Source organism: Zootoca vivipara, chromosome 5 (genome assembly GCF_965207765.1).
Source record: "Zootoca vivipara chromosome 5, rZooViv2.hap1.1, whole genome shotgun sequence".
In the NCBI taxonomy this organism is placed as follows: domain Eukaryota; kingdom Metazoa; phylum Chordata; class Lepidosauria; order Squamata; family Lacertidae; genus Zootoca; species Zootoca vivipara.
This window is the reverse complement of record NC_142588.1, coordinates 12,322,854-12,347,219: the sequence shown is the minus strand read 5'-3', so window position 1 is coordinate 12,347,219 and position 24,366 is coordinate 12,322,854. Positions and strand designations below refer to the sequence as shown.

Below are 24,366 nucleotides of genomic sequence, written 5' to 3'. Positions count from 1 at the left end.
TAACTCACAGGGATGTTGTGAGGATACAGCGTGGAGGGGACAACTGCTACCTTGATCTTTGTTGAAGAAATGTAAAATACAATTGTAACACGTGACTATGCTGATGTGAAATGAATAAGGAGCTCTTTTGGATGTGGCACAGTCTGCTCCCGCACCCGCAAGAGGGAGTTGCTGAATAATTAAAACACAAGCAACACAGCATTACACAAAATATATTCAAAACAATGTGTTGTTCCCCCCCCCCCCGGCTTTATTTCTGTTGGTTCTGTTTTCATGGTTTGCAAATGTTTGAAGTTTTATGCTCCCAGCCCTAATAAGAGAGGAAGGTGAGCCACAAAAGGGGGTTGAAGCAGGTATCACTGCTATGTAAACATGTAATTAGTTGCAATTAACTAATTCACCCTGTGCATCCTTACCTGCTGAGTTACCTGGTGCCCTGTATGGTTCCCATGGTGATGAGAAGAGTTCATGCTGGGTCCAATATATGTAATCTTTGTATCTATAAATTCTTTTGGTTGCCATGGGAACCATACAGGCTGGTGAACAGCAAACATGAAATCTTTTTCTTTCAAAATATTAATGTTTAAGGACTTTCTCAAAGCTTGCCCTTGTCAAAATTTTGTATCGTTTCATCTCTAAATTTCAGGTTCACTTATTACTTTCCCTTGAAGCACTGGGAGGGGTGGTTATCTCCTCCTATGGCTATGGGCAAAGTCTAGTTGCTGGGGCTCCATTAGAAAGAGAGCTGTAGGCAGATAGTGATGCAAAGATATGTTCCAGACCTTATGGGCAATTTAAAAAGTAACATCATCATTGTTGTTTCTATGCTGCTTTTATAGAAACAAATCTAAAGGCGTTTTACAACACCTTAAAACATCAAATAAAGCCATGCAGGGGAAAAACAAATCACTGTATCCAGATGACGTCTAGTCTCAGAGAGTACTTAAATAACTCAGATAGGAAGTTTTTGATCTGACAAAAATATGTAACTTTCACCTAAGATTGGTCTTCATAACGATGGACTAAAAAATGACCATTGCAATGCACTCTTTCTTTTTTTAAAGTAATGGGGCGGGTGGTGGTGGTGGTGAGGAATGCAGAAAATTGCAAGCCAGTTAGGTTAACAACTATTCTAGGTAAATTGTTGAAACACATTGCTAAAGATAAATTTATCAAGCATGTAGAATAGAGTGATGGACAAATCTTGCTGAAAAAGGATCAATAGGATTTTTGTAAGACAAATTTTATCTCACTAACTTTTTAGATTATTGTTAAGAGTTCCTGTGAGCCCACTGATCTTCTTTTAATTGGGGGAGGGAGGAAATCTGGAATGGCACAGCCATTGCCGAGAGCAGAAATGCTCCAAGGTGGTTTTCCTGATCAGTTTGTACAGCTGGCTGATGACACAGTGAGCCAATGCCAGTACTAGGGCACAGCAGAGGCATTTTGGATATTAGGTTGGGGATGCGAAGAAGGTAGTCAGGAGAGAAACCAAGCTATAATGTAGCAAGCTTGATCATCTGTGGTACGACTGGAGGTTTAACCATAGTTTGTTAACCGAAGCATGACTTAGCGTCACATGCAAACCAGACCATTGTTGGGGTAGGGGGCGTAAGTAAGGGACAGATGATGGGAGCTGTATGAAATTATGCGTGGTATGGAGAAAGTGGATAGAAATCCCTTGGGGTTATATCCAGGGTCATCTGGAGAAGATGGATGGTGGGAGATTCAGGACAGGCAAAAGGAAGTACTTCTTCACAAAACACACAGTTATACTTCAGAATTTCCTTCATAAAATATTACCATTTTGATGGCCACTAATTTAAAGGTAAAGGTACCCCTGACAGTTAGGTCCGGTCGCAGACGACTCTGGGGTTGCGGCGCTCATCTCATTCTATAGGCCGAGGGAGCCAGCGTTTGTCCGCAGACAGCTACCGGGTCATGTGGCCAGCATGACTAAGCTGCTTCTGACGAACCAGAGCAGCAAACGAAAACGGCGTTTACCTTCCCGCCAGAGCAGTACCTATTTATCTACTTGCACTTTGACGTGCTTTCAAACTGCTAGTTGGGCAGGAGCTGGGAACGAGCAACAGGAGCTCACCCTGTTGCGGGAATTCGAACTGCTGTCCTTCTGATCGGCAAGCCCTAGGCTCAGTGGTTTAGACCACAGCGCAACCCACGTCACTAATTTAGACAGCCTTAAAAGGTCATTGAACAAATTGATTGAGGATAAGGCTAATCATGTCTCCTAATCATGACATCTGTACCATGCCTCTGAATAGGAGATGTTGAAGAACAACTGTGGCAGAGGACTGTTGTGTTCAGGCTCTGCTTATGGGCTTCCCATAGGCATTTGACTGACCGCAGAGAGAAACAGGATGGTGGACTGTATAGGCTTTTGGTCTCATCCAACAAGGCTCTTCCTACATTATTTGCATACCATGTTGCTTTAGAAGAGAGCTCAGGTATAGAAAGGGAATATATATGTATTTGAGAAGATGAGAGGAAGTTCTTCTGAGCTGTAAGGCAGAACTGCAAGGAAACAAAAGTGAAAATGATCCCTTCCCCTTCTTGTTACATACATTATTAAATGTATTTTCAACCTTTTCAGACTTAGTTCACCCTCCCCCCATTATTATCCTGCACAATATGCTGAATTTCTGAACTGGGGTGGCCAACCTCTGGCCTTCCTAGATGTAGCTGGACTCTAGTTCCCATCGGCTCTAGTAGTCAGGAAAGATGGCAGTTGTAGTCTAGCAACAGCTGGACCAACCACAGGTTCTCCACCCTTGTTCTCAACTGGGCTGATAGCTGTGGTATGATATCAAGAAAAGACCATAAGTGCAGCAGGAGGAAGGGAAAGAGTGAAACATAGGTATCCACATTCGCTTGGAGAGATGCATGAATTCTGTCTGTTAGTATGGTAGTACTGAAAGGTGCTAGTGGCCCTAGAGGATTTTGAGCCAAAGCTCAATGCATTGCCTCCTGTCCCTCTGTATTAGCTATTTAACTTACCACATCTAGATGGATAGTTGCTTTTATTATAACACTTAACTTCCAGATACACTTACTGAAAGCTATTCATTTTACTCAGCTCTAGCATTAACCGGCAGTTTGTGGGGAGTGAAAAGGGTCTGCTATTCTTAGAATGCAACACAGCCAATTGGAATGCTCTTTCCATCTGAAGTATATTCTTTTCTTTCAGGACACCTGACTGACAGTGAATGTAATCAGAGGCATATTTCCAAAAAGGGCTCGCTGACAGACCGCAAGAGGAGTTCCAGCAGGTCTCGGAAAAAGGGAGATGAATCACATCCGTCAGGATATCACAGTGAAGGCAAGAAGAATGGTTTAATTCTTCTATGTGTCTGTCCAGCATAGATTGAATCTCTTCTTTTGCCTCTGCCAGTTTAGAAAGATGATAAAAGTACTGTTAATTTTTTAAAAAAGGTTATGTAGCTCATACTATCTTCTGCTTCTATTCTTGAGCTGTAGGGGAAACATTGAAGGAGAAACAAGCCCCCAGAACTGCCCCTAAGACATCCAGCAGTACCAGCAGGCTAAGGGAATTTAAAGAGACTGTCAGCAACATGATCCACAACAGACCATCACAGACAAGCCAAGGCTCTCCACGAACAGGGAAGGATCAGGCTGAGATACAGTCACTGCCCAGAGCTCTGCCTGCTCTGTCTCGAGACTGGGAAATGGAGAGCACAAGCAGCGAATCCAAATCAAGTTCTTCTAGCAGGTACCGTCCAACTTGGAGACCCAAAAGGGAGTCACTGAACATAGACAGCATCTTCAATAAAGAAAAGAGGAGGCAATGTGGTTACACACAACTCAGCCCCTTCTCTGAGGATTCAGGTAAGAATTTGGGAGAGGTCTGGGTTGGGAGAGTATGAAAAATGCATTCATTTTTTATTAGTCGCTATGTAGAAACAACTGATAGCATTATTAACAAGTATGCATAGCCAGTACTTTTTCTTACATTGTACCAGATAAATCTGTGAGGGAAGCCTGGATTTTTCTTTGTGCTGTTTTGACCCTGTGAATGTTTGCTGAAATATTTCAAACACACTCAAAGGTCTATATTTTCATTCTGAGAGGTCCTTTTGTCATTCCCTTTCACTTGTCTATGCAAAACACGGCAGTCATAATTCCCTTTTTTCTGCAGTACAGTAATTTAGGACGCTAGATTAGAAAAGGAATTGAGGACAGCTACTCACTACTGTTTCTGTTGAATCTCTCTGACAGTGAAATTGACTGATACAGAATCAGCGAGGGCCTAACCCTGGTTTGCCTCGAATAGAAAAGCCCTTTAATTGTCAAACCAAAACCCAGTCTTCAGTAAGGAAACACCAGAAACTATATTCTCCATGTGAAAATGGAAGATGGGCATACTAGCTAATCCTGCTCCTGCTTATGCATAATGGTTAGGGGTGGAAACATTTTTCTTTAAAGCAAGAAACCTTCACAACGAATGGTGAAGACATTTTGAAGTGGTCTCCACTCCAGAGGTTTCAGAATTAGGGGTGCTTGGATTTAGGATGAAAAAAATGGAGGCTGTTTAATGATGTAGCAATTGGATGGGAAGGAGGTAGTGGAAACTATTGATACGCTCTATAAGAATTGGAAATTGCTGAGAATTCAATAGAAATAGGAAGACAGGCATCTTTCTAGGTGAATTAAAGAAATCGAGACAGGAAGGATTGATTTACATAACCAATTTCTATCACCAAGTAGAAACAACTCATTTAAAGCATTTGTTTTAATTAAAAATAATTTATTTAGATGCTTCCTTAACATGAATATAAACTTTATGCAGACTCAGGTGGCACCCTCCAAGATTCTGAAATACTTAACTTTAATAAAATATTATACAGTGCACTGCTTCTTTTTAGATAATAAGCCAATTGCAGGGATCAGGTAGTTGTGAAGCATAAAATAGGTGCAAAAAGGTCACTCAGATAAATCAGTGGAATAACAGTTCTGACCTGACCTGACCTGGCCCCAATTTCAAGCCATAATCTCACAGGACTTCCTTTGCCAAAGCAAGCAGCTTTTCACCATTGCTTATGGTTGTGTTTATTGTAAATCAAGAGCTACTCTCAAACATAGTGGCCACACTTGGAGAGCACAGTCCGCTAACTCATAATCTTAATTTGCTAGGTATTGATCTACACAAAAAAAGATAATAAGCAGAGCACAATTAACAAGTTCTTTGCAAAGCAATGCAGGAGGTTTTGTGGCTTGAAAATACTTCTTTGGTAATTGATGAGAGCTCATTCACAACTGAGCATATCCAGTGGGTTTTTGTTTACTTGCTTGCTTCATTCTGTTTGCTTGGGGTTATTTCCAGTCTCTAATAGCAACTGACAATCCGTTGAGGGGAAGCTTATTTATCATGTTGATTTGTATTAAAGCCAGATTTCATTTAAACCATTTTTTTAAAATATAGTTTTAATATGACTTATTAAAAACCCCAATTTAAATCTGATTTCCAAAAAATCATCTTTTATCTGTCATCATAGTTATGTCTTAGGGGACCTCTATAGAGTAGGGAAGAGGAGCCTGTGGTCCTGCGGACATTGTTGGACTCCCATTAGCCCCAGTCACTCTGGTCAATGATCTGGGACAATAACATCTGGAAGGCCACAAAGAAGAGAGACTAGTTGCTTACCTGCAGTAGATGTTCTTCAAGTCGTCATCTGTGCAGTCTCACAGCCCTGTTGGTGCTTCACCTCTTTCTCTCCCCCCCCCCCAAATCTGCTGGCAGTTAGAAAGAACTGAAAGGAAAGATCCTTGGCTCACCTCTTTTAACCAAAGGTTCCTCGTATTTCTGGGAGGGAATGGTAGTTGTTGGTTCTCTGGTGAAGGTTCTAAAAGGCGCATTGGTCCCAGCAGTGTTTAGTGCACCGATAACAACCGAAAGAACATTAATTACAGATAAGCAATCTTTCTAGGATGCTGAATTATATATAGAGTGTGACAGAATAAAATTTGATTCTTCACTCATGTTCTTTGTATCTTACCAGCTAAAGAATTTATGGAAGAGGAGCCAAAGGAGCCAATCTCCCAAACAAGATCAACCCAACCCAACAGGTATAAGCAATGGACTCTAGGTCGGGGTGCGCACTATTTGATGGATCAACAACCTCGCCTGATCCAAAGGATGGAATCTGGCTATGAAAGCAGCGAACGCAACAGCAACAGCCCAGTCAGCCTGGACATGCCTTTATCAGAGAGCTCTAGCACCTCCAGGTAAGTTTCATAAAAATATAACGTGGTTCCAGTTCCAGTGCTCTGAAGCTCAGTTCATACATTATCCTCTTAATAAATCATTGCAAGATTTCCCTGTTAACCAGATTGGGAGCTTACATGGAGAGATGGTCTGTAAATTAGAATAAATTAAAAATCTGCACAGGCCTCCCAAGGGCTTTAATGGCTGCTAAATTGATAGCTGTTACAGGTGCATGTGCTGAAGGGATGCTTTTCATTTCTCACTTTGCCCCATTCCCCAAGTGGGCAGGGCAGCCAACACGATACCTTCATTTGCCAACAGTGCCCCACTATCTCTTGCAAAGAGGAGCAAGGAAGTCCCAAACTGTTTACTTTCTTGTTCTATTTGACTTTAGTTATTCCCACCCACTCTTTATCTTCTGTCCTCTGCAGGCAAGAGGAGACGAGCAGCTAATATTAGAGATTACAAGGAATGATAATTGCTGGGGAGTGATTTCCTTGTTTGTGTAGGAAAATTGTTGCTGGGGGACAGAATTGCCCACAGTGGCCAGATAAAGAAGCTTCTGTACCTGTTAAGAGGTTAATGTATAAACTAAGCCTAGGATCTTGGAATTTAAGATAAATTATAAATTCATTACAGTGTTGGAAGGAAACAAAACAACAGAGATTTCAGCCCCTTGTTCTTAATTTTAGACCATTAATTTTTGGGGTTCTAAGGAGCCAGAATGCCATATGTGAAATACAGGCTAGGTCCCTAGCCTCTACTTTTAGGATCTGTATACTTCCGACTGAAAAGGTTAAAATGTTAACTAATGTTGAAGAAGGTCTGGAAGTCACCTTTTGAAGATCTGGCAGGTCTAAACCCATGGCTTCTAGGGCAAAGGCTATACAATAGAACTACACCTAACGTGTAAAAAAGACTAGGAGGGCAGAGGTGGAACAAATGGGAAGGGGTGAGGTGGAAAGGGAAAGGGTTTGGTCAGGTGTGGAAAGTGGGTTGGCAAAGGCCTTTGTGAGTAGGCAGGGTTGGTGCATGGCACAAGCAAAGACAGCACACCCTATAAGTTCATATTACAATAACCTTGCTTTTCTCTGGGTTAAAGAGATTCTCATATGAAGCGACCTGGAGCTTTTGTTCCTGCCTGGCGTAACATTCCCAAATCACATAGCAGCAGTATCTTGGAGGTAGAATCTGCACCAACTGCTAGTTGCTGGTCAAAGAACAAGCACGCCATCGGTAATGGTAAGGTTCCCCCCCCCTAAACTACTTGCAGTCCTTGGAGCATGTTATTTTTATTACTTCCTCCACCTGCTGCCCCCCCCCCCGATCTCACAAGTAGAAGGCATCAGAGCTGTGGGTGTTCCTCACTGTGTCACACTAGCACAAGCTCTTAGTATTGGTGGCAGAGTATCATTGGCCCTCAACACCAAAAGACAGACTGGTGAAAGCAGCAAGGCGGCAGCTCAGGTGACTGGAATAGGCTGACGGCTCAGAGCACCTGCAGTGCGAACAGAACACACTACATACACAACTTGCTCAATAATCAGGCATATTGAGAAAGGAATGAATCTTTTCTCTTATACTTTCAGTTCCATTTAATAGAAATGCCACTTGATACGTTTTCAGTTTTTGCTTGGTGCTGTGGTAGCGGGGAAAATGGAAAACAACCACAATTAGAAGTAGGCTGTTGTCATCCAAGAGAAACAAATACATGTTTTTTTTTGGGGGGGGTTGTAAACAACAAAGAGCCTTGTGGTACCTTAGGGACTAACATTAATTATGACATAAGCTTTTGTGAACTAGTCCATACCATCAGATGTATGAAGCGTTATCCTAAATTGCTGACATGGCTGTCTGTCTGTCTGTATACACACACACACACACACACACACACACACACACTCTCACACACACAATCTGAAATATATTTACCAGGTAAATCACTGTTTAGATGCCTGCTTTCATTTTCAGTCTATTCCGCACTGCTACATCTAGGTGCAAGAGCCTTCAGTGGTGGAGCAATGGTCATAACTATGGTTTGTAAAAGCATACTAAACAATCGCACAAAACACTGTTTGCAGACTTGCTTCAAAGAGTCCACAGGTTCCCAAGCCCTGCACTAAACATAGTTAAGCTTTCTTGGTTCTGATTTATTACGATGTCTGAACTGAGAGAGACAGAGACAGAGAGAGTTTAACGTAGATTGATCTGAATTAGCAAAAGGAAATGGGGTGGATGAGAAGCCCAAAGAACAGCCTATCTTTTCCAGACTAATTTGGGGAACAAGAAATTGGACAGCGGTTTGAGTTTTGTGGTGAAAGAATAGAAGGTATAGGAAATGATGCTAAAATTGCATGCCCAGCAAGTAGAGAGGTATTGGTGTGGGCAGAAATGGCAGGTTTTCACCTCCTTGATAAGTCTCATGTTGGAAGTTATTGCTTGGTACAAACTTTGTATGAGCTATAGTAGATTTAAGAAAACTGACCATTTTTGGGGGGGGGGAGTGGAATCATGGAAAGAAAACGGCATGTTTATTAACAAAATGTGGTGTTCTTGATGTTTTTTTCCTTCTCAAGGCGGGGAGATGCTTGTCTCTTCTAAGAGTGAACTGGATGAATTACAGGAAGAAGTGGCAAGGAGGGCCCAGGAGCAGGAACTTCGAAGGAAGCGGGAAAAGGAACTGGAGGCAGCAATGGGCTTTAATCCCCGCCCAAGCAGGTTCATGGACCTGGATGAACTGCAAAACCAGGGTAACATGTATGGGCAGGCTATCCATCTTGCACAGAAGTGGTAGGATTGGGGTTGGCTGATCTGTGCCTAGGATGATGAATGGAAAGGGAATGGTTTACTACAAAGATCATTTCAGACCCTTTGGGGGTTGCAGTGTAACTTCTGTAGCAGTTGCATACATACTTACAGAGTTTGTTAGAAGTGTTTCAGTAGAAAAAGGAGGTCCTTATATTTATTGATTTCCTTTCCTTTCTGTCCTATCATTGGATCCCAAAGGGCTCCAAAGGCAACTGACATTAAAATAAGTGAAAGAATTTTTTTTTTTACATTGGGGCTGCTATCAAGCGTGAACTAGATGAATTACACCCAGAAGCTACAACGTCCAAGAATTTAAGCTATTATCTGGCCCATATGAAAAACAAGTATACAGATTTCCACTACAGATAATATGTTTTGTGATACCTCTTATTTTGAAGTTTTTTTCTGTCTATGTTGTTGTCAAAGTAGTTTACAGAAATGGAGTTAACAAACCAACCACTCTAACCAGTAGTTTGAACTGAGCTTGAAAATGAACAGAGAAGCTGTTTTTAAAACCGTACAGTATGTTCCAAACAATCAGTTCTGGTTAGTAGCCTTTTCACTGCATTGTACACAGGTTGTCATTTCTGAATAGTCTTCAAGGGGAGTCCAACATATAATAAGTTGCAGTAGTTAATTTGGACATTGCCAGGGCATAGATGACAGGTGGTTAAGCCATCTCAGTCCAGGAGGAGTCTCAGCTGGTGCCCTAGCTTTAGATAATGAAAGGGACATCTAAAGTTTGTGCTAAAATTAACAGCAGTTTCAAACTGTGAATCCAACCCTTTAGGGGAAGAAGAAACCCTCAGAGCAGGCTGATCAAATATTCTACCTTTTCTGGACTGAGCTTCAGTTTATTAGCTCTTATCCAGTTCATTACTGCTCCTGGGTTCCATATTTAGCACACCCACCTCCTCCCTGTATTAGAGGAAAATGAAGGATAGAACTGGGTGTCATCAACTTACTAACGATACTTGCTTCTTAATCCCTGGATAGCTTGGCTGCATTTGACCCACAATCTTCCCTCTCTTTCTCTTTGCTGTGCTTGTGATTCTGAGAAGGGTCTGCTATTCAAAATGTTGCAGAGCTAAGGTTGTTTTGCATTAGGGAGGGGATGTTGTCTTTTGCTGAGGTGAAGCGGGGAAAGAAAACTTGAAAAGAATGTCAATGAAAATGAAGAGTGCTGCCCCCTTGCAGGGAGGACTGATGGCTTTGAGAGGTCTGTGCAGGAGGCAGATTCAGTCTTTGAAGAGTCACTGCATCAAGAGCAGAAGGGAGACTGTGCTGCAGCTTTGGCTCTCTGTAATGAAGCTATATGTAAGTAATTCTTAATTGCTTCAGCTTACCTCGCTTTTTGCAATTTACTAATATCTAATATCATCACTTAGGAAAGTAAAACTGGACAGGTCAATGCAAACTCACAGTTGGAAAAAGCTTGTGTGTGTCTTAAAAGTGTATGGAAGCATCTTCTTTGTGAGCACCATCATCCCTGGAATTCAGTCCCAGCGTTTCCCCATCCCCTTTTCCTACTGGGGCTCCTTTGGAACTGTGGCAATAGAAAGAGGAACAAAAATGTTCCACTTGAGGCCACAGTTCTGACTGCTATATTATTCTACCTCCTGCTTTCCAGCCGCCCGTCTCCCCCGCGGCATACATTTCCCCCCAGTTCAGAGACTGGTTTCTCAAAAAGTTTAAATTCCCAAAGTACAGCATGTAGTTGCCTGATCCCCCCAGAAAGGAGAGTGTATATGCTGTACCAATTGAAATTTTGTAATGGAAGAGGAGGCATTGGTGTTTCAATAAGTTTAAGACATGTGCTGTGACTTTTGGGAACATGTGCCGCTGCATTTCTTTATTTTGATACGTTATATTTTTGATTGGCTGACTCTTTCCCCACCCTCCATTCCCTTCTTGCTGGTTAGCAAGGTTGCAGACAAACTGATTTCTAATGCCATGGCTTTGGAAGGTTGAAAGTATTTCTTTTTAGAAGTCTGTTCTCATGGATTAAAGGAAACAAGAAGGCAAAATACAGACTTCGTAAAGGCTCTGGTAGCAAGTGTCCCAACTGGCTATATCTTGGATTTTATATCCTGACCAGATTCATTTGTATATAGAGTATTATTACACTCTTTGGAGCTAAACACGGCCATTTGAAATGAAACAATTAGTTGCATCAATGCATCAGGGAGTGACCCATGTCACAGAGAAGAGGGGGTTTCCTAAAAATAATAATAACAAAACAATTTTGCTCAGCTTCGTATCTTTTCAGTTTTGATTAACCTGTTTGGACACATAGCTAACCTGAATGTGCATTAATGGGAACGGATGCATCCTTGTGGACTCTTCTGTGGCAGTATTTGCATGTTTCTTTTTTATGTTTTTGTTGCATCTTTTGTTTTTCTCTCCCTCCCCCCCAGTTTTGTTTTTGTTTCTGCTATGTTTTCTTTTGCTTTTTAGCTAAACTAAGACTTGCCATGCATGATGCCAGCTCTAGCACTCACAGCAGAGCTCTAGTCGATAAGAAGCTGCAAATCTCTATCCGAAAATCACGGAGCCTCCAGGATCGCATGCAGCAACAGCAGCCAGCCCAGCCGCCGCCCACCTGCCACCCGCCACCGGGGGGCAACATGACCCAATCTTCAAGGTAGACTAAGAATATTGCAGTACTCCAGATCTGAATTGGGCCTGATCTGGAAAGAAGAAGTGAGCTTATATGTTCCCTGGTTTGTGTGAAACCCCTTTAACTCATGCCCCCAAGCAACTTAGAATACCGTTGACCTCTCCAGGTGGTGAGAATAATTGGATTTTGGTTTTTTGTGTGTGTGTTGAACAGTGCAAATCCTGATCCAGCACTAGGAGCACAATCCATTGAAAGGTTAATGCCTCTGTAACAGATGTGAGAAAGGTGCCTTGTTTCAAAGGAAATGTTCATTTGGCAGGGGTAGGGGGTGGAATATGCATTCTAGTGCTGAAGATGGAAGTCTACATCTCATTTTTAAAAAAGTCTGCAAAGTATGCACAGTGGTTGAGGAATGCTGCTCATAAGGCAGTAAGCTTGATGGTTTTGGGGGGTTTGCTGTGCATATTTCTAAAGGCCACTCTTCTTCCATTCTTCCAACAGGGAATAATAGTACCTCTCCTTTTTTAAAGGCTGAGAATGGTGCGGGCATAGGAGCAGAGTGAATGTTTCTTATCACTAGTGATACTGTGGATGTTGGCCAGCAAGGAACCAGGAGTGGCACTCAAGGAATTTTACTGCATGTGCCTAGCTAGGGGGGAATCACAACAACAAAATGGCACTTTAGATGCTGAGAAAACAAAACAGAACCACTTATAAGGGGAAAGACAGAGAGAGATCCACTGCAACAACTTTGCATTAATTGTACAATTGTCTAGTAAGGTATTTAAAGAAATTGATACGGTAGTAGTTTGCTAACCCAGGCAGATTTTCTTTACCACAAAGAAAAAATAATGGATAGATGACAGTACCATTTAAAAAAGGAGCCATGTGAAGGCAAAAATGAGAAGATGTGAATGAGTGGGAGTAAAAAAAAAAAGAAATGCTTTACAATACCAAAGTTGGATACGCCATGTAGATAAAAGAAAGCCCGTCTATAGATGAGTTTGGATGAGACATCTTCAGAAATCACAATGATGACCTTGCAATAGCTATCCTGTCCACAGGGTGTGTGCACCCCAACAACCCAACACTAACTGCCATGCAATCAGTTCTTGTCTGATTTCTGCAAATCCTGAATTCTTTTTTTTTAAAAAAAAAACCCCAAGTTTGTGTGTATGGAGGCTTCCTATTTTGCAAAGTAGTTTTAGAATGTGGCACAAAGTGTTTGAGTACGTTCTTCAAATTGTCAACCTCAAGTTACAATTACTGAATCAGGATCCATACTGAATCAGGATCCATATGCAAGCTGATTTTTAAAATTGTATCCAACGTCCCAAAATGCACACAAACTAGCAAATAAAATGTGGAAGCATGCCTTTTTCCAAACTAGTATTCAGTGAAGTCCTTAGTACCGTGTTTCTCCGAAAATAAGACACCTATAAAAACCCCCCACAGTGGCCTATTTTCAGGGGATGTCTTATTTTTTTTATTATGCGTCCAGCCTTGCCTCTTCCTTGGGGCCCTCCAGAACTGCGCCTATCACTATGTCTTAATTTCGGGGTACGGCTTATATTGCGCAAATACTTAGAAATCCTGCTATGGCTTATTTTATGGGTGTGTCTTATTTTAGGAGAAACAGGGTAGATAGATAGTCAGTCTTTGGAAATATCCTGACTTCTGCTCAGTTCTGGGGCATGCCGTTTCTTTTTACATGCACTGGAGGGTTGCTTCCTGTGTTCTGAAATTTGGGGACTTTGGAAGCGGGAAAACTCTCCCAATATCAAGGGAGATGAGAACCTCCCTACTCTAGTACTTCAGAGATGCATCTGAAAAGAGACACATGTTCAAATTTTCCTCAGCTTCAACAATAGCTGTATTGTATGGCCAAATTGCTTTATAGTAAAGGGCAAATAGCAATTTGGGTGGGTGTGAGAGAGTGAGTGGCAGGCAGGAAGTTGGTATGATCCGCAAATCCAAACCAAGAACACATTTCAGACCTGGGACCCACAGCTGCTTTTTCTTCAGAATGAAAGTGGCCAGTCTGAGTATGCTTTTTTAAAAGCACGAATAACATAATGCAGATTTGTGCTAAGCCTTGCTTGTTACAGCTTTCTCCTAGTCCTTTTGAGATTTAGCTGGAAACTGGCCTGAAATCCTTTGGGTTGGGGGCGAGCAGAAAGGGCTGGAGAAAAGAAACTCTGCCCTTAGGTATTTCTTCAAAATCCATGCTAGTTTTGCTTCAGATTTAATAGTTATCAATTTACCCACTTTATGGTGGTCATTGGAGAGATGTTACATTGAAAATGTACATTGAAATATTGCCACATTTCCTCTCGTTCAGACTGTTGTGGGTTGTGATGAAAAACTTAGAAGGCATCAAAAGGTGATTTATTCGCTACGTTATTAGCCTAGAGTTCTGGTTATTTCTTCCATGACAGCGTGCTGTGGTGTACTGTAGACTAATTTAGATCCCTACGGTGTATATTAAACAGACATGAGTGAAAATAATATCTCTGGAAAATAAAGTTCCATCACAGTTTTAAAATTTGACATCACCATATGCATAAAAAGTATTCTTTTATGTATTATATTTTATAGATATGTATCTGTTACAGAAATACTCATGTTAAAACATTACTTCAAAGGTAATTTTTAATTTGGAAAGTAAATCAACTTGTAACACTATTATAGTCACTGGTCCTCTGGGTTAAGAGTCAACTCCATCTAAAATGCTTACTGGTTGAATCTTCTGCATGATAGCTTCGAACTTCCTTTTACACTTGCTTTTGGAAAACTTCAACTTTTTAAAAAATGTGGAGAAAATAAGTTCTAAGAAGAGTTATACCATAACACGGTAGATGATGCACATACTGTAAGCTAGGAACTGCATCTTCTTGGTTTTATGAGGATCTCCTCCGTCCTACTCAGATTTTTTTTTAAAATACTCCATTTTTGGATTTCCCTTTAGATATCTTTGACAAAATGCACACCAAAGCTCTTTGTTATGGATAGTGCTTGTGAATGGTGATGATAAGTATCAATGGGACTCATGCCTGTAAGAAGACTAAATGTTATCCTGAAATCAGTAGTAGCCTTTCTTCTCCCACCCCACCAATTTATTATTTCTTTAAAATGCTAGAAGAATTAACAATGTGCCTTGTTGAAGGTGAATTAGAGTGGGCATTGGTGGAGCACAAGGGGTTTCAAATTCATCCTAAGATTTGTTTTCCAGTTAAGAAGCACTAAAAACTGACTGTGATTTTATGTGTGTTTCAGTGAACAGACTGGCCCGCTCCAAGTACTGCTGAGCCAGAAGATAGTACTGGAACCCAGCAGAGAAGCAGAACTTGGGTCCAGTTCTTATTTCCATCCACCTGCTTCCCATCATGAAATGCAGTCATCCTATCCCAAGTCCTTTCTCCCACCTCCTGAAAGCAGCCCCTCTTGCAAGCCTTCTCTGAACTTTCAAGCTGCCTCTGCTGGTTTCAGTGATCGAGCTCCCTCTTTTCCAAGTAGACACGGGGTGGGTGACAGATCCATTGGAACGGAGAATGAAGTCTGCCATGATACAGTGCTAGAGGGAGTCTCTCCCACTAGTCTAAAAGACAATAAGGATAAGACAATAAGTAGCAGTAAACTCGAAGAAGTGCATAACATAGTGGCTTCTCTCACACCATATTGCAAATTGAAAAGTAACATGGTAAACTCTGGATCTTTGCCTACGCTCTTCCCCTCTTCACATCCAGCACAAGCACCATCTGATAAAAACAGCAATCATAATCCATGCTTCAAATCATCAAGTTCTTCAGAGAGGCCTCTTATTGAGCAGCAGTGGGCCAATCACGTCATAACCCTGGCTTCTCTTTCCCCTTTGCCCCACTGTCCTCCAGATCCATTGCAGACTGCAAATAGGTACCCAAGAGCAAACAGCCACGAGAGTTTACATCACTCACAGGAAGAATTTGTCAGTGGGGGTTCTCTGAAACCTGAGATGATCAGTGCTAAGGGGCATGTTCATTCCCTTGCAGAGCAATTTCAGCAGTTGCAGGGTGTCTCACAGAAGGAGGGCACTCATGAGAAAGAAAGGGAAGTGTCTGTCTGTCGTGATCAGTATGCTCCAGTGTTACAACAGGAGTCCTTCAGCAATCCTCAATTCCTAAGGCCTAGGCAGCCAGTAGTTGGAAGGCAAGAGAATGGAATATGGTTTGTTGAAAAGTTGAACTCGTGCCTGAGTTCTAGAGACAAGTTCAGTTCCGGAAATTTTAGTGCTCACTGTAAAATGTCCGAGAGTTCTGGATCACACAATGAAGAACTGTGTAAGAAAGGGGAACATTGTTCCGTAGATCCTGACTTATCCCTGGGGAAGTTCAACCACGAGGGAGAAGTGAGAGAGGTGAATGACGGCAATCTTGCTGGCTTGGTTACATCTATGCCTGTGGACTGCTGGGTAGACAATGTTAAAAGGTATTATAGTTCTCAGCTGGATTGCAAGAGTGCCACCTGTCTTCCGGTGCCTAGGAACAAGTTGCCTGTGTCTCATCAAGTAGCCTTTGTGGAGGACCCAATACAGAAGCACCCACAGTGGAATGAAGACACAGAACAGGAGATTTCTGAGCTGGAGTCACTGTATCAGGCTAGCTTACAGGCATCTCAAACAAGCCAGTCTGTATCGGGAAAGCTGGACAATCCCTGGCATCCATTGGGCAAGACAGGTAATGTAAATGCTATGAATTCCCCCCCCCCCACGGGCCTAGACTGGCAAAATATTGCAAGTACTCAGTGCCTTGGAGTGTATAAAAGGCATTTAGATTTAAATTAAAGGCCAGTGGCATTGCATGTTTTGACATGTATTGCACGAGTTGGCAACATTGGGAGTTTGCAGTATAATTTCTGTTGCTCAAAAAGGCACAGCATGAAATTTTTGGAAACAAATGTGTAAAACGTACATGTCATGAAATAAATGCTTAAAGCACACAAGTTCTGCATAGAAATATATATCGCCAGGAAAATGCTGCCAACATTTTCCTCTGAATTGATATGCTTTGATGTTCAGTTACTTTCTTCATTCGATCTGTGCACATTCCCTGTAAAGGTTTCCCTTGGTGCACAAGTCTGTCAAGCTCCATGCAAAAGCTCAAACCTCTGCCATTAACTGGAGTGCTCTTGTACTATTTCCTACAATACATACCTATTTTTCTTCTATGTCAGAGCCTCAAATTTGATGGGTTATTATTCCTCATAAGAATTCAGTTTTTATGAACACTATAATGAACAGTTTTACAGCAATTCTCATTAATCATGACCTATCTTCAGTCAAGCATATTTTCTGGCGCACTTCCATGCCGGAGGAGGCCCATGCGCATGCACACAAGCTATTTCCGGTGTTCCAGCGACCTGGAAGTGCACCGGAAATCACGTGTGTGCAGATGTATGGGAGCATGCTCCCGCACACTCCGGCCCGCAGCACAATCGGCGCTGGCAGCACCGGCCCTCGGCAATTTAAGTTTGGGGACCCCTGGGTTAGGGTAAGGCGCTTGTAGTCTTAAGGTTCTAGTCTTCCCCTTCCCTACCATATCCTTCCTTCAATCTTTCCACTTTTCCTGGTTTTGCTCCCTGTATATGCTGAGCTTGCAACACTCCTAGGCCAGCATGGGTTGTAATTGGGAGGCAACAGGATGAGTACAGTAAGTTTAATTCCATGTGTTGAATGGCCATGCCCTACCATTCTTCCTGTGTTCTGCCATCAGTGGCCTTTGAGTGCTCCAAGCAAAGTTCAGTTGTGCAGCTTGGTGAAAAATAGTCACTTGTGCAGACAGTGCAGCTCCTCTGCCAAACACATGTGGTTTTGGTTTTTCACCTTGGTTAATATGAAGAAAACTAAGGTAATAGCTGTGAGAGGTATAGGAATATGAATAATTTAGCTAATTTGTTTACTACTGATAATCTGTGTAATAAAAATGAAATGGAACTGTATAATATTAAATTGTGACTTAATTGTTTCTGAACCTTAAATGTGGTGTCCTGTAAAATAATAGGTTATGGGATAGGTTATAAATATCTCTGTTCTTTTTGTTAGCTCTCGGAGTTTAGACTACTTTACTGGTCACTGGTGGTTGGCAGGAAAAACCTGAATGTTTTACAGATGTATACTTAAAAGTTCAGCTTACTACTACTTTTTCCCCCTCCCCTTACCCCACAGCATCTGCAAACTTACCTACCAGAAAGATGCGTGGTGTAGCTTGCATGGGTCTTTCAAAAACACCAACAGCAGAGATCGAACGTAACCTCTACGGAACCATTGCATCTCCAGTGTCCAAGGTAGCAACACATTGTACATGTGTGAGCTGAAAAGAGGGTTGTGTTAAATAAAGGAATACTAAAAAGATGTGAGGAAATGAAGATGTAAAAGCCGGGCAGTTACAAATACTTGTTTTAGATTAAACGTTGCATCATATCCAGCATTAGAAGTAGGAACAGTTTAAGTTTACCTGGTCATGATCCTAATAACTTTTTAGTATGGTTTACTGAACCATAAGATGAAAGAAATAATGTTCTAAACCCAAGCACACATATGCCAGTCCTTTCCCAGTGAACCTAAAACAATATGGAGCAAACTGTTGAATTTCCACGTTCTACTGGAACAGTTCTTTTTATTTTAATTTAATTTTTATTGGAATTTTATTTCCAACATAACACAACCCCCCCCCCCGCCCCCAATACACAAATCCACCCTCATTAAACATGAACATAACATACAGTGAACATAATATACAACAATACAAACAACCAAATAAAAGACTTCCTTTATCCTGTTTCTGGCCTCCTTATTTCCTTCTTATAAACTGTTTTCTTTATGAATAATTATTAAGATTTTTCTAATAATAACTTAAATATCCACAAAGTCTCCTGCAGACATTAATCAAAACAAGTCCAGGTATGTATTTTAGGGCACTGTTTTGTGAAGTATTCCCTGCATTTTCCCCATGCTTTTTGAAACTCTTGTCTAGTGTGATCTCTAATTGCCTCTGTTAATCTAGCCAGTTCAGTATACTCATCTTGGCATTCCTTTTTTGTTGACACAGTTTCTTTTTTCCAGTTTTTAGTAATTAGGATCCTTGCCGCTCCTGTGGCATAGAGGAATATTTTCTGATCTTCTCTTGCTATACTGGAAGAGTTCTTGAGCAGGGCTAACCTGATACTGAACATAGTTGCTGCATTTTAAGATGGCATCTCCACATCCAACATAATACCTTTATTTTCTGAATCTTATGTAAACTGATTTCTGTTGCTTTGCAGCCTTGGTTGGAACCTAACATAGTGCTAAGACAGTTGTTCCATCAGTGTAAGTATTTCTCCTTGTGCAATGGAATATTCTCCCTCTCTCCTCCCGCTGTGCTAGGGGTTCCAACAACCCTCTGAAGCAGATTTGGGGATGGCATGGAGCATGTGTAGGGGGAGAAGTCCTGGTGCACAAGTGGAAATCCATTGGTAGAATACCACCCTTTGCTTCCTTATTTTTTCGCCATTTCTGAAATTGAAATGTTAATGATCGATATAATTTCAGTGTCCATTTCTGAAACTGCGTGTCATATTGCTATGGTCTCCTTTAGCTAATAGTCTTGTATGCCCATTTTCAATGGCAACATCTCTTCAGGTACCATACCCAAGAAACCATGGCAGAGAGCCAGAAGAGGAGATGTACAGTGCAGAGAACTTCCGTCGCATTGCACGTAGTCTCAGTGGGACCGTCCTTGCAAACAAGGAGGAGACACTTGTTTCTTCCCACAGTTTTGTAAGTACAATATTCCAATATGAGTGTGATTGAGTCACTCCCCCCCCCCCAAAAAAAATAATTTCTTTAGCTTTATTGCCAAGTTCTAAAAGGAGGGACATTTTAATAAGCTTGTTCTATGAGCCGTTCTTACATCTCTTCTCATTTAACAGAAAGTGCCTTCCTTCTTATGCCATTGGCACATGGGTCAGTTAAGTTTCACCTCTTTTAGGTTGTTTTGCTGTTTTTAGTACCAATACATTCTAAACCAAGGGTAGTCAGTCTGGTGCCTTGCAGATGTTTTGGAGTACAACCCCTACCATCCAGGACTAGTGGCCATGTTGGCTGGAGCTGTTGGAGAGTGTTATAGTCCAAGCCTTCTTGGGGGCATCCTACTCTGTATCTAAAACCTTTCAACTGCTTTCCCAACACTTTCCCTCAGAACCCCACATCTAAAGCCTTTGCGTTAAAAGATTGTGAACAATCATTCAGTCAGTAGGGTGTTGACACTCAGGTGTTTGTTGCACCTGAGATTGGGATGAAGGCAGGTTACAGATAGGCTGTGAGTTGGGAGGGAAACTTAAAAGTTACAGTGGTCATGAGGGTACCTCAACTGAGAACTGCTTATAAAATTTCTGTTTAAGAACCGAGCAGCATAGCTCTTCACTAGCAGAAATTTACAGACTCCCTTCAAGGGTAGCTTCATGTAGAGTGCTTTACAGCAGCAAATAGAAAGGTAACCAGAGCTTGGGTAATGGTGAACAGAGCTACATTGTCAAGCCACGTGATCAGCTTTCATCGATAAAGACCATTCCTGTAATTTGCTATGATTATTAGACACATGAGCTGGTATTTATCTTGCCCTACTTCATTATGATTTTCCTGACTTTGTGAAATTGCTTGGATTTGTGTATGTGGACATGTCTCCTTGCAGTTTAACCATTTCATTTTACTGCTTCACACGTCTGTGATATCGGGGGGGGGGGATTGTAGGGGCTATGGTAAAATTAGCGTGTACGGGTTAGCAAATGAGAACTATTTTATGTCTGTAATCCTATGGTACTAATCTTGGTGTATCATTGGTCATTTTAAAGATAATAGGTATTCCTTTGAATATTCCCCCCCAATGTTTAAAAAGGGGGGTGGATATTTAAAAAGGGGGGCGTGATACCTCCAAGTCACGACCTGCCCTTTTTTTCTTACTGACTGCTGGCTTCAAAATGAGACTTGATTAAGATGCAGAATTCCTTCCATCCTCTTGCTGCTTTTCAATGGAATGGTTTTGCTCAGTGTGTAATTGCTAAAAAGCAGACACACCAAATTCAGATTATGAATAGAACTAAACCTGACCTTACTTACCTGGTATCTAGGCATTGCATATGCCAGAGCTCTTGATGCATCGCAACCTGGGGGGGAAAAACCTGAATGCCCCTGTTAATGCTTTATGTTATCCTGACCCTCAGCTTACTTTGAGGGTAGTTTGTGCTGTCCACATACTTAATGTGTTGGGATGTTAAGGGATATGTCCAAGGACAACCAGTGTTGTGCCCTCCAGATGTTGCTGGAGCACAGCTTCCATCCTTGACCATGGGCATCTTTATTTATGCTCTGTCTATAATCCACTTAATTTACAGTGGTGACGTGTTGTTTTTGATTCTTTATTTATTTTAAATAAAGAATTTTTGATTCTTTATTTTAAAAGTTGATGTTAGTCATTTTGTTTATGTCTGTGTCTTCAGATTACATTGCACTAGATATTGCAATAGTAATAATAATAAAATAACTATACAATAAACAAGTTTTTTTTTAAAAAAAAGACAATTCTTTTACAAGAACTGTGATGGCCACACCTACAACATTTCTATTTCTTTTCACAAGCAGTTGCATGCCCTTTTTGGAGTGACCATATCACTCACTTGTCCCTGCACTCTCCCCACCTGTTATCCCGGTTCTTTACTTGCCTGGTTTCCCCCCCCCCCCCAGTTCTGTGTTTAATCGTCATTTTCAATTCTATTTCCCTTTTTCCCTTTTGTCAAAAGGAAGTGTCCAATGAGAGGAAAATGCCAGTGGAAGCCAGACACCGTTCCTCCAGCACCACTTCCCTCACTTTCCCTCACGATTCTCCTCCTGTGTTACCCTTTGATCCCCAGCACTATTCAACCCAACTGCAGCACCTCTCCCATGATGCACCAGTGCCTAGCATGGTGGGCAAGACACATAGGCCATCAGGTAATCACTGGGCTCTTCCTCCTCCTCCTCCTCCTGTGTCATGGGAGAGTAAGTACGCGCTCTTTCATCACCTCTAGCACAGGGCTCTGGGCTGGGCTCTTCTGCAATAGTGATGCTTTTGATCCCTCCAGCTGCCTGGAATGATGCACGCCCTTTCCACAATACGTTGTCTTAACACACCGCACTGCTCAATCCATACTGTAGCGAGTGGGCATATAAAAGAAATAGTTCATCTTTAGCCTATGTTAAGTAGCAGTATTTCTTCATCTTGTCATGGCAGTATATCTGTAGTATGACTATAAAAGGTAAAGGGACCCCTGACCATTAGGTCCAGTCGTGACCGACTCTGGGGTTGCGCGCTCATCTCGCATTATTGGCCGAGGGAGCCGGCGTACAGCTTCCAGGTCATGTGGCCAGCATGACAAAGCCGCTTCTGGCAAACCAGAGCAGCACATGGAAACACCGTTTACCTTCCCGCTGTAGCGGTTCCTATTTATCTACTTGCATTTTGACGTGCTTTCGAACTGCTAGGTTGGCAGGAGCTGGGACCAAGCAACGGGAGCTCACCCCATCACAGGGATTCGAACCGCCGACCTTCTGATCAGCAAGCCCTAGGCTCAGTGGTTTAACCACAGCGCCACCTGGGTATGACTATATCCCCCCACAAAAAAGGGTGTGAGAAGAGTTGGCATTGTTTGTTTGTGGTGGTGTTGTTTTCAGATACTAGTTACAGGCTTTATCAAGTGTGATGGAGTTATGGGATGAAGAATATCAGTCATTTCCCTCAATCTTACAACACCCTACCAATGGCCTACCATCCTACCGACCATTGAAGCCTTTACTCTTGAGAAGGGTGGGAAAGTACTGTGTTGTTGTTTTCTTTCCCCAAACCTGAACCCATTCGTTCCTGAAACTCACCTCCAGAGAGGAGGGAATGTTTGCTTTTTTGAGGAGGAGTGGGAAAATACTGCCTCTTCCTTCTAACCTTCACACAGGGTCACTAGGGTGCTTACGACAGATAGGAAATAATGTATATCCTCTTTCTCCTAAAGGTGAAGAGGATATACATTATTTCCTATCTGTCGTAAGCACCCTAGTAACCCTGTGTGAGGGGGGCGTAGTCAGGTTTTGCCTGTAGTTCGGTATTGTCCCAAAGGAGTGAATAGCGACTATTTACGAATGTTGCTGGTGTTTTGTTTTAAAGCACTCAAACACCTTTGTTAGTAACTTTCTAGGTACATTGTTGATATATCATTACTTAAAAAACAAACAAAAAACATTTGCTCGGGGCAAATAATTTTATATTTTTTCCTTTTCACAGGAAATCAGAAGAACATCCAAAAATTTTTGGTTGTGCCTGACAGGGGTGAAACTTTCCAAGGTGAAGACAACCCAGCTGTGGCACTGAACTATGGGAGCCTCACGTACAAACAGCAGGGCCTGCCTTCTCAACTTGGGCAGAGACCTCTTCTTAATCAACATTTAGGAAGCAAAGAAGCATCTGGCCCCACTGGCCACTGGCTGCAGATGAGTCACACTGCCAGACAAACAGCAACACTGCCAGATAGACAAACAGTACACTGGGGACATGCTGCTCCGACAAACAAGGGATCACAAAAACATTTACTCCAGCAGCCACTGCAGCAAGGAAAACGGGGTGCTTGTGCCGCTGACTGTAGGTCGCCGCTTGGCACGAGTTACAGTACCTTAAGCATACCTCAGTGGGCTTCAAGAGACACAGGTGGCTTTCAAAGTTGTCCAGTGCCACCCACACAGGCCAAGGTTCCAGGTCCCAGGAGGGTAGATATGCCCCCAGATGAAGACTGGCGGCAGAATAGCTATACCTCTCAGCCTGGAGCAAGGAGAGTATTGCCAGTGCACATGATGGATGGAACTTACTCATCTGCTTCTGAAGCGCACCGTAGGATGCTGGCCCGCGCAGCTGCTGCTTCCATGCACAACAGCGGCTGGTGAGGTCTCTTTAACTTCAGAAGATATGCCCCCTTATGAAACAGGTTGTCCGAGCTATAGTTGATAAGACAGCAAGATTTTTTTCAGTCCGTGTCTGTGCCAGTCTTGTCTTTAAAAGTAGCTACACAATAAGTGGAAACTAAATGCACTGTGTTTCTGTACTGCCGAACTGCTGTCCATGGGGAACTTTTTAGAGACTCCATTCTAAGCCTCTCTCCGCAGAAAATGGTTTCAGGCCCACTAGCAATTGGAAGAAGAGCAAGAGCTGCAAATGAAATCGGTTGTTGAAAGCAGGCTGTGTTTTAAAGGACTTGAGTCATGAAAAGCATCGCTACTAATCCCATATGCCAACCCATTATTCAGTTTTGAGTTGTTCTTCTCTGTTAGATGGGGCCTGATAAACTTCCCATGTTCTCTGAAGTTAAAGATTTGGCAGTGCTTATGGGTTAATGAGGCAAAAGTATCCTTCTTTGTGTTGAGATGTTAGGCACAGATGACTGCCGTAGGTGCTAGTGCGGAGCTGGAAAGAAGGCATAGCTCATGTGTAAATCAGGCCTTCTCCCATGTCCTCAAAGCAGACTAACAGTGCTTCAGAAAGCAAAGACTGTTAAGGCTGCACACTTAATTATAACATTGTAAACACAGAATCACTTTAACTATTTTAGGGTCAAACATACTTGCCTTTGTAAGTATTTTTCAAATAAATTTATGAAATAGTTATATTTA

The 24,366-nt window shown here is 42.0% G+C and overlaps 1 protein-coding gene across 5 annotated transcripts in view; it reads left to right on the top strand.

Moving 5' to 3' along the window:
- Window positions 1-24,366, top strand: part of USP54 (ubiquitin specific peptidase 54) — a 90,266-nt gene extending 65,900 nt beyond the window's left edge. For 4 of the 5 annotated variants that reach the window (XM_088669464.1, XM_088669466.1, XM_088669465.1 and 1 more), the window contains 12 exons: window positions 3,206-3,331; window positions 3,490-3,864; window positions 6,036-6,261; window positions 7,344-7,483; window positions 8,818-8,991; window positions 10,247-10,366; window positions 11,507-11,693; window positions 14,946-16,381; window positions 17,869-17,987; window positions 19,324-19,461; window positions 21,480-21,669; window positions 22,991-24,366. In XM_088669464.1, coding sequence (XP_088525590.1) covers window positions 3,206-3,331; window positions 3,490-3,864; window positions 6,036-6,261; window positions 7,344-7,483; window positions 8,818-8,991; window positions 10,247-10,366; window positions 11,507-11,693; window positions 14,946-16,381; window positions 17,869-17,987; window positions 19,324-19,461; window positions 21,480-21,669; window positions 22,991-23,643 — 3,884 coding nt within the window. In that variant the 3' untranslated portion in view covers window positions 23,644-24,366. The remainder of the gene's footprint in view (window positions 1-3,205; window positions 3,332-3,489; window positions 3,865-6,035; window positions 6,262-7,343; window positions 7,484-8,817; window positions 8,992-10,246; window positions 10,367-11,506; window positions 11,694-14,945; window positions 16,382-17,868; window positions 17,988-19,323; window positions 19,462-21,479; window positions 21,670-22,990) is intronic. The other variant, XM_088669468.1, reaches the window with a different exon arrangement.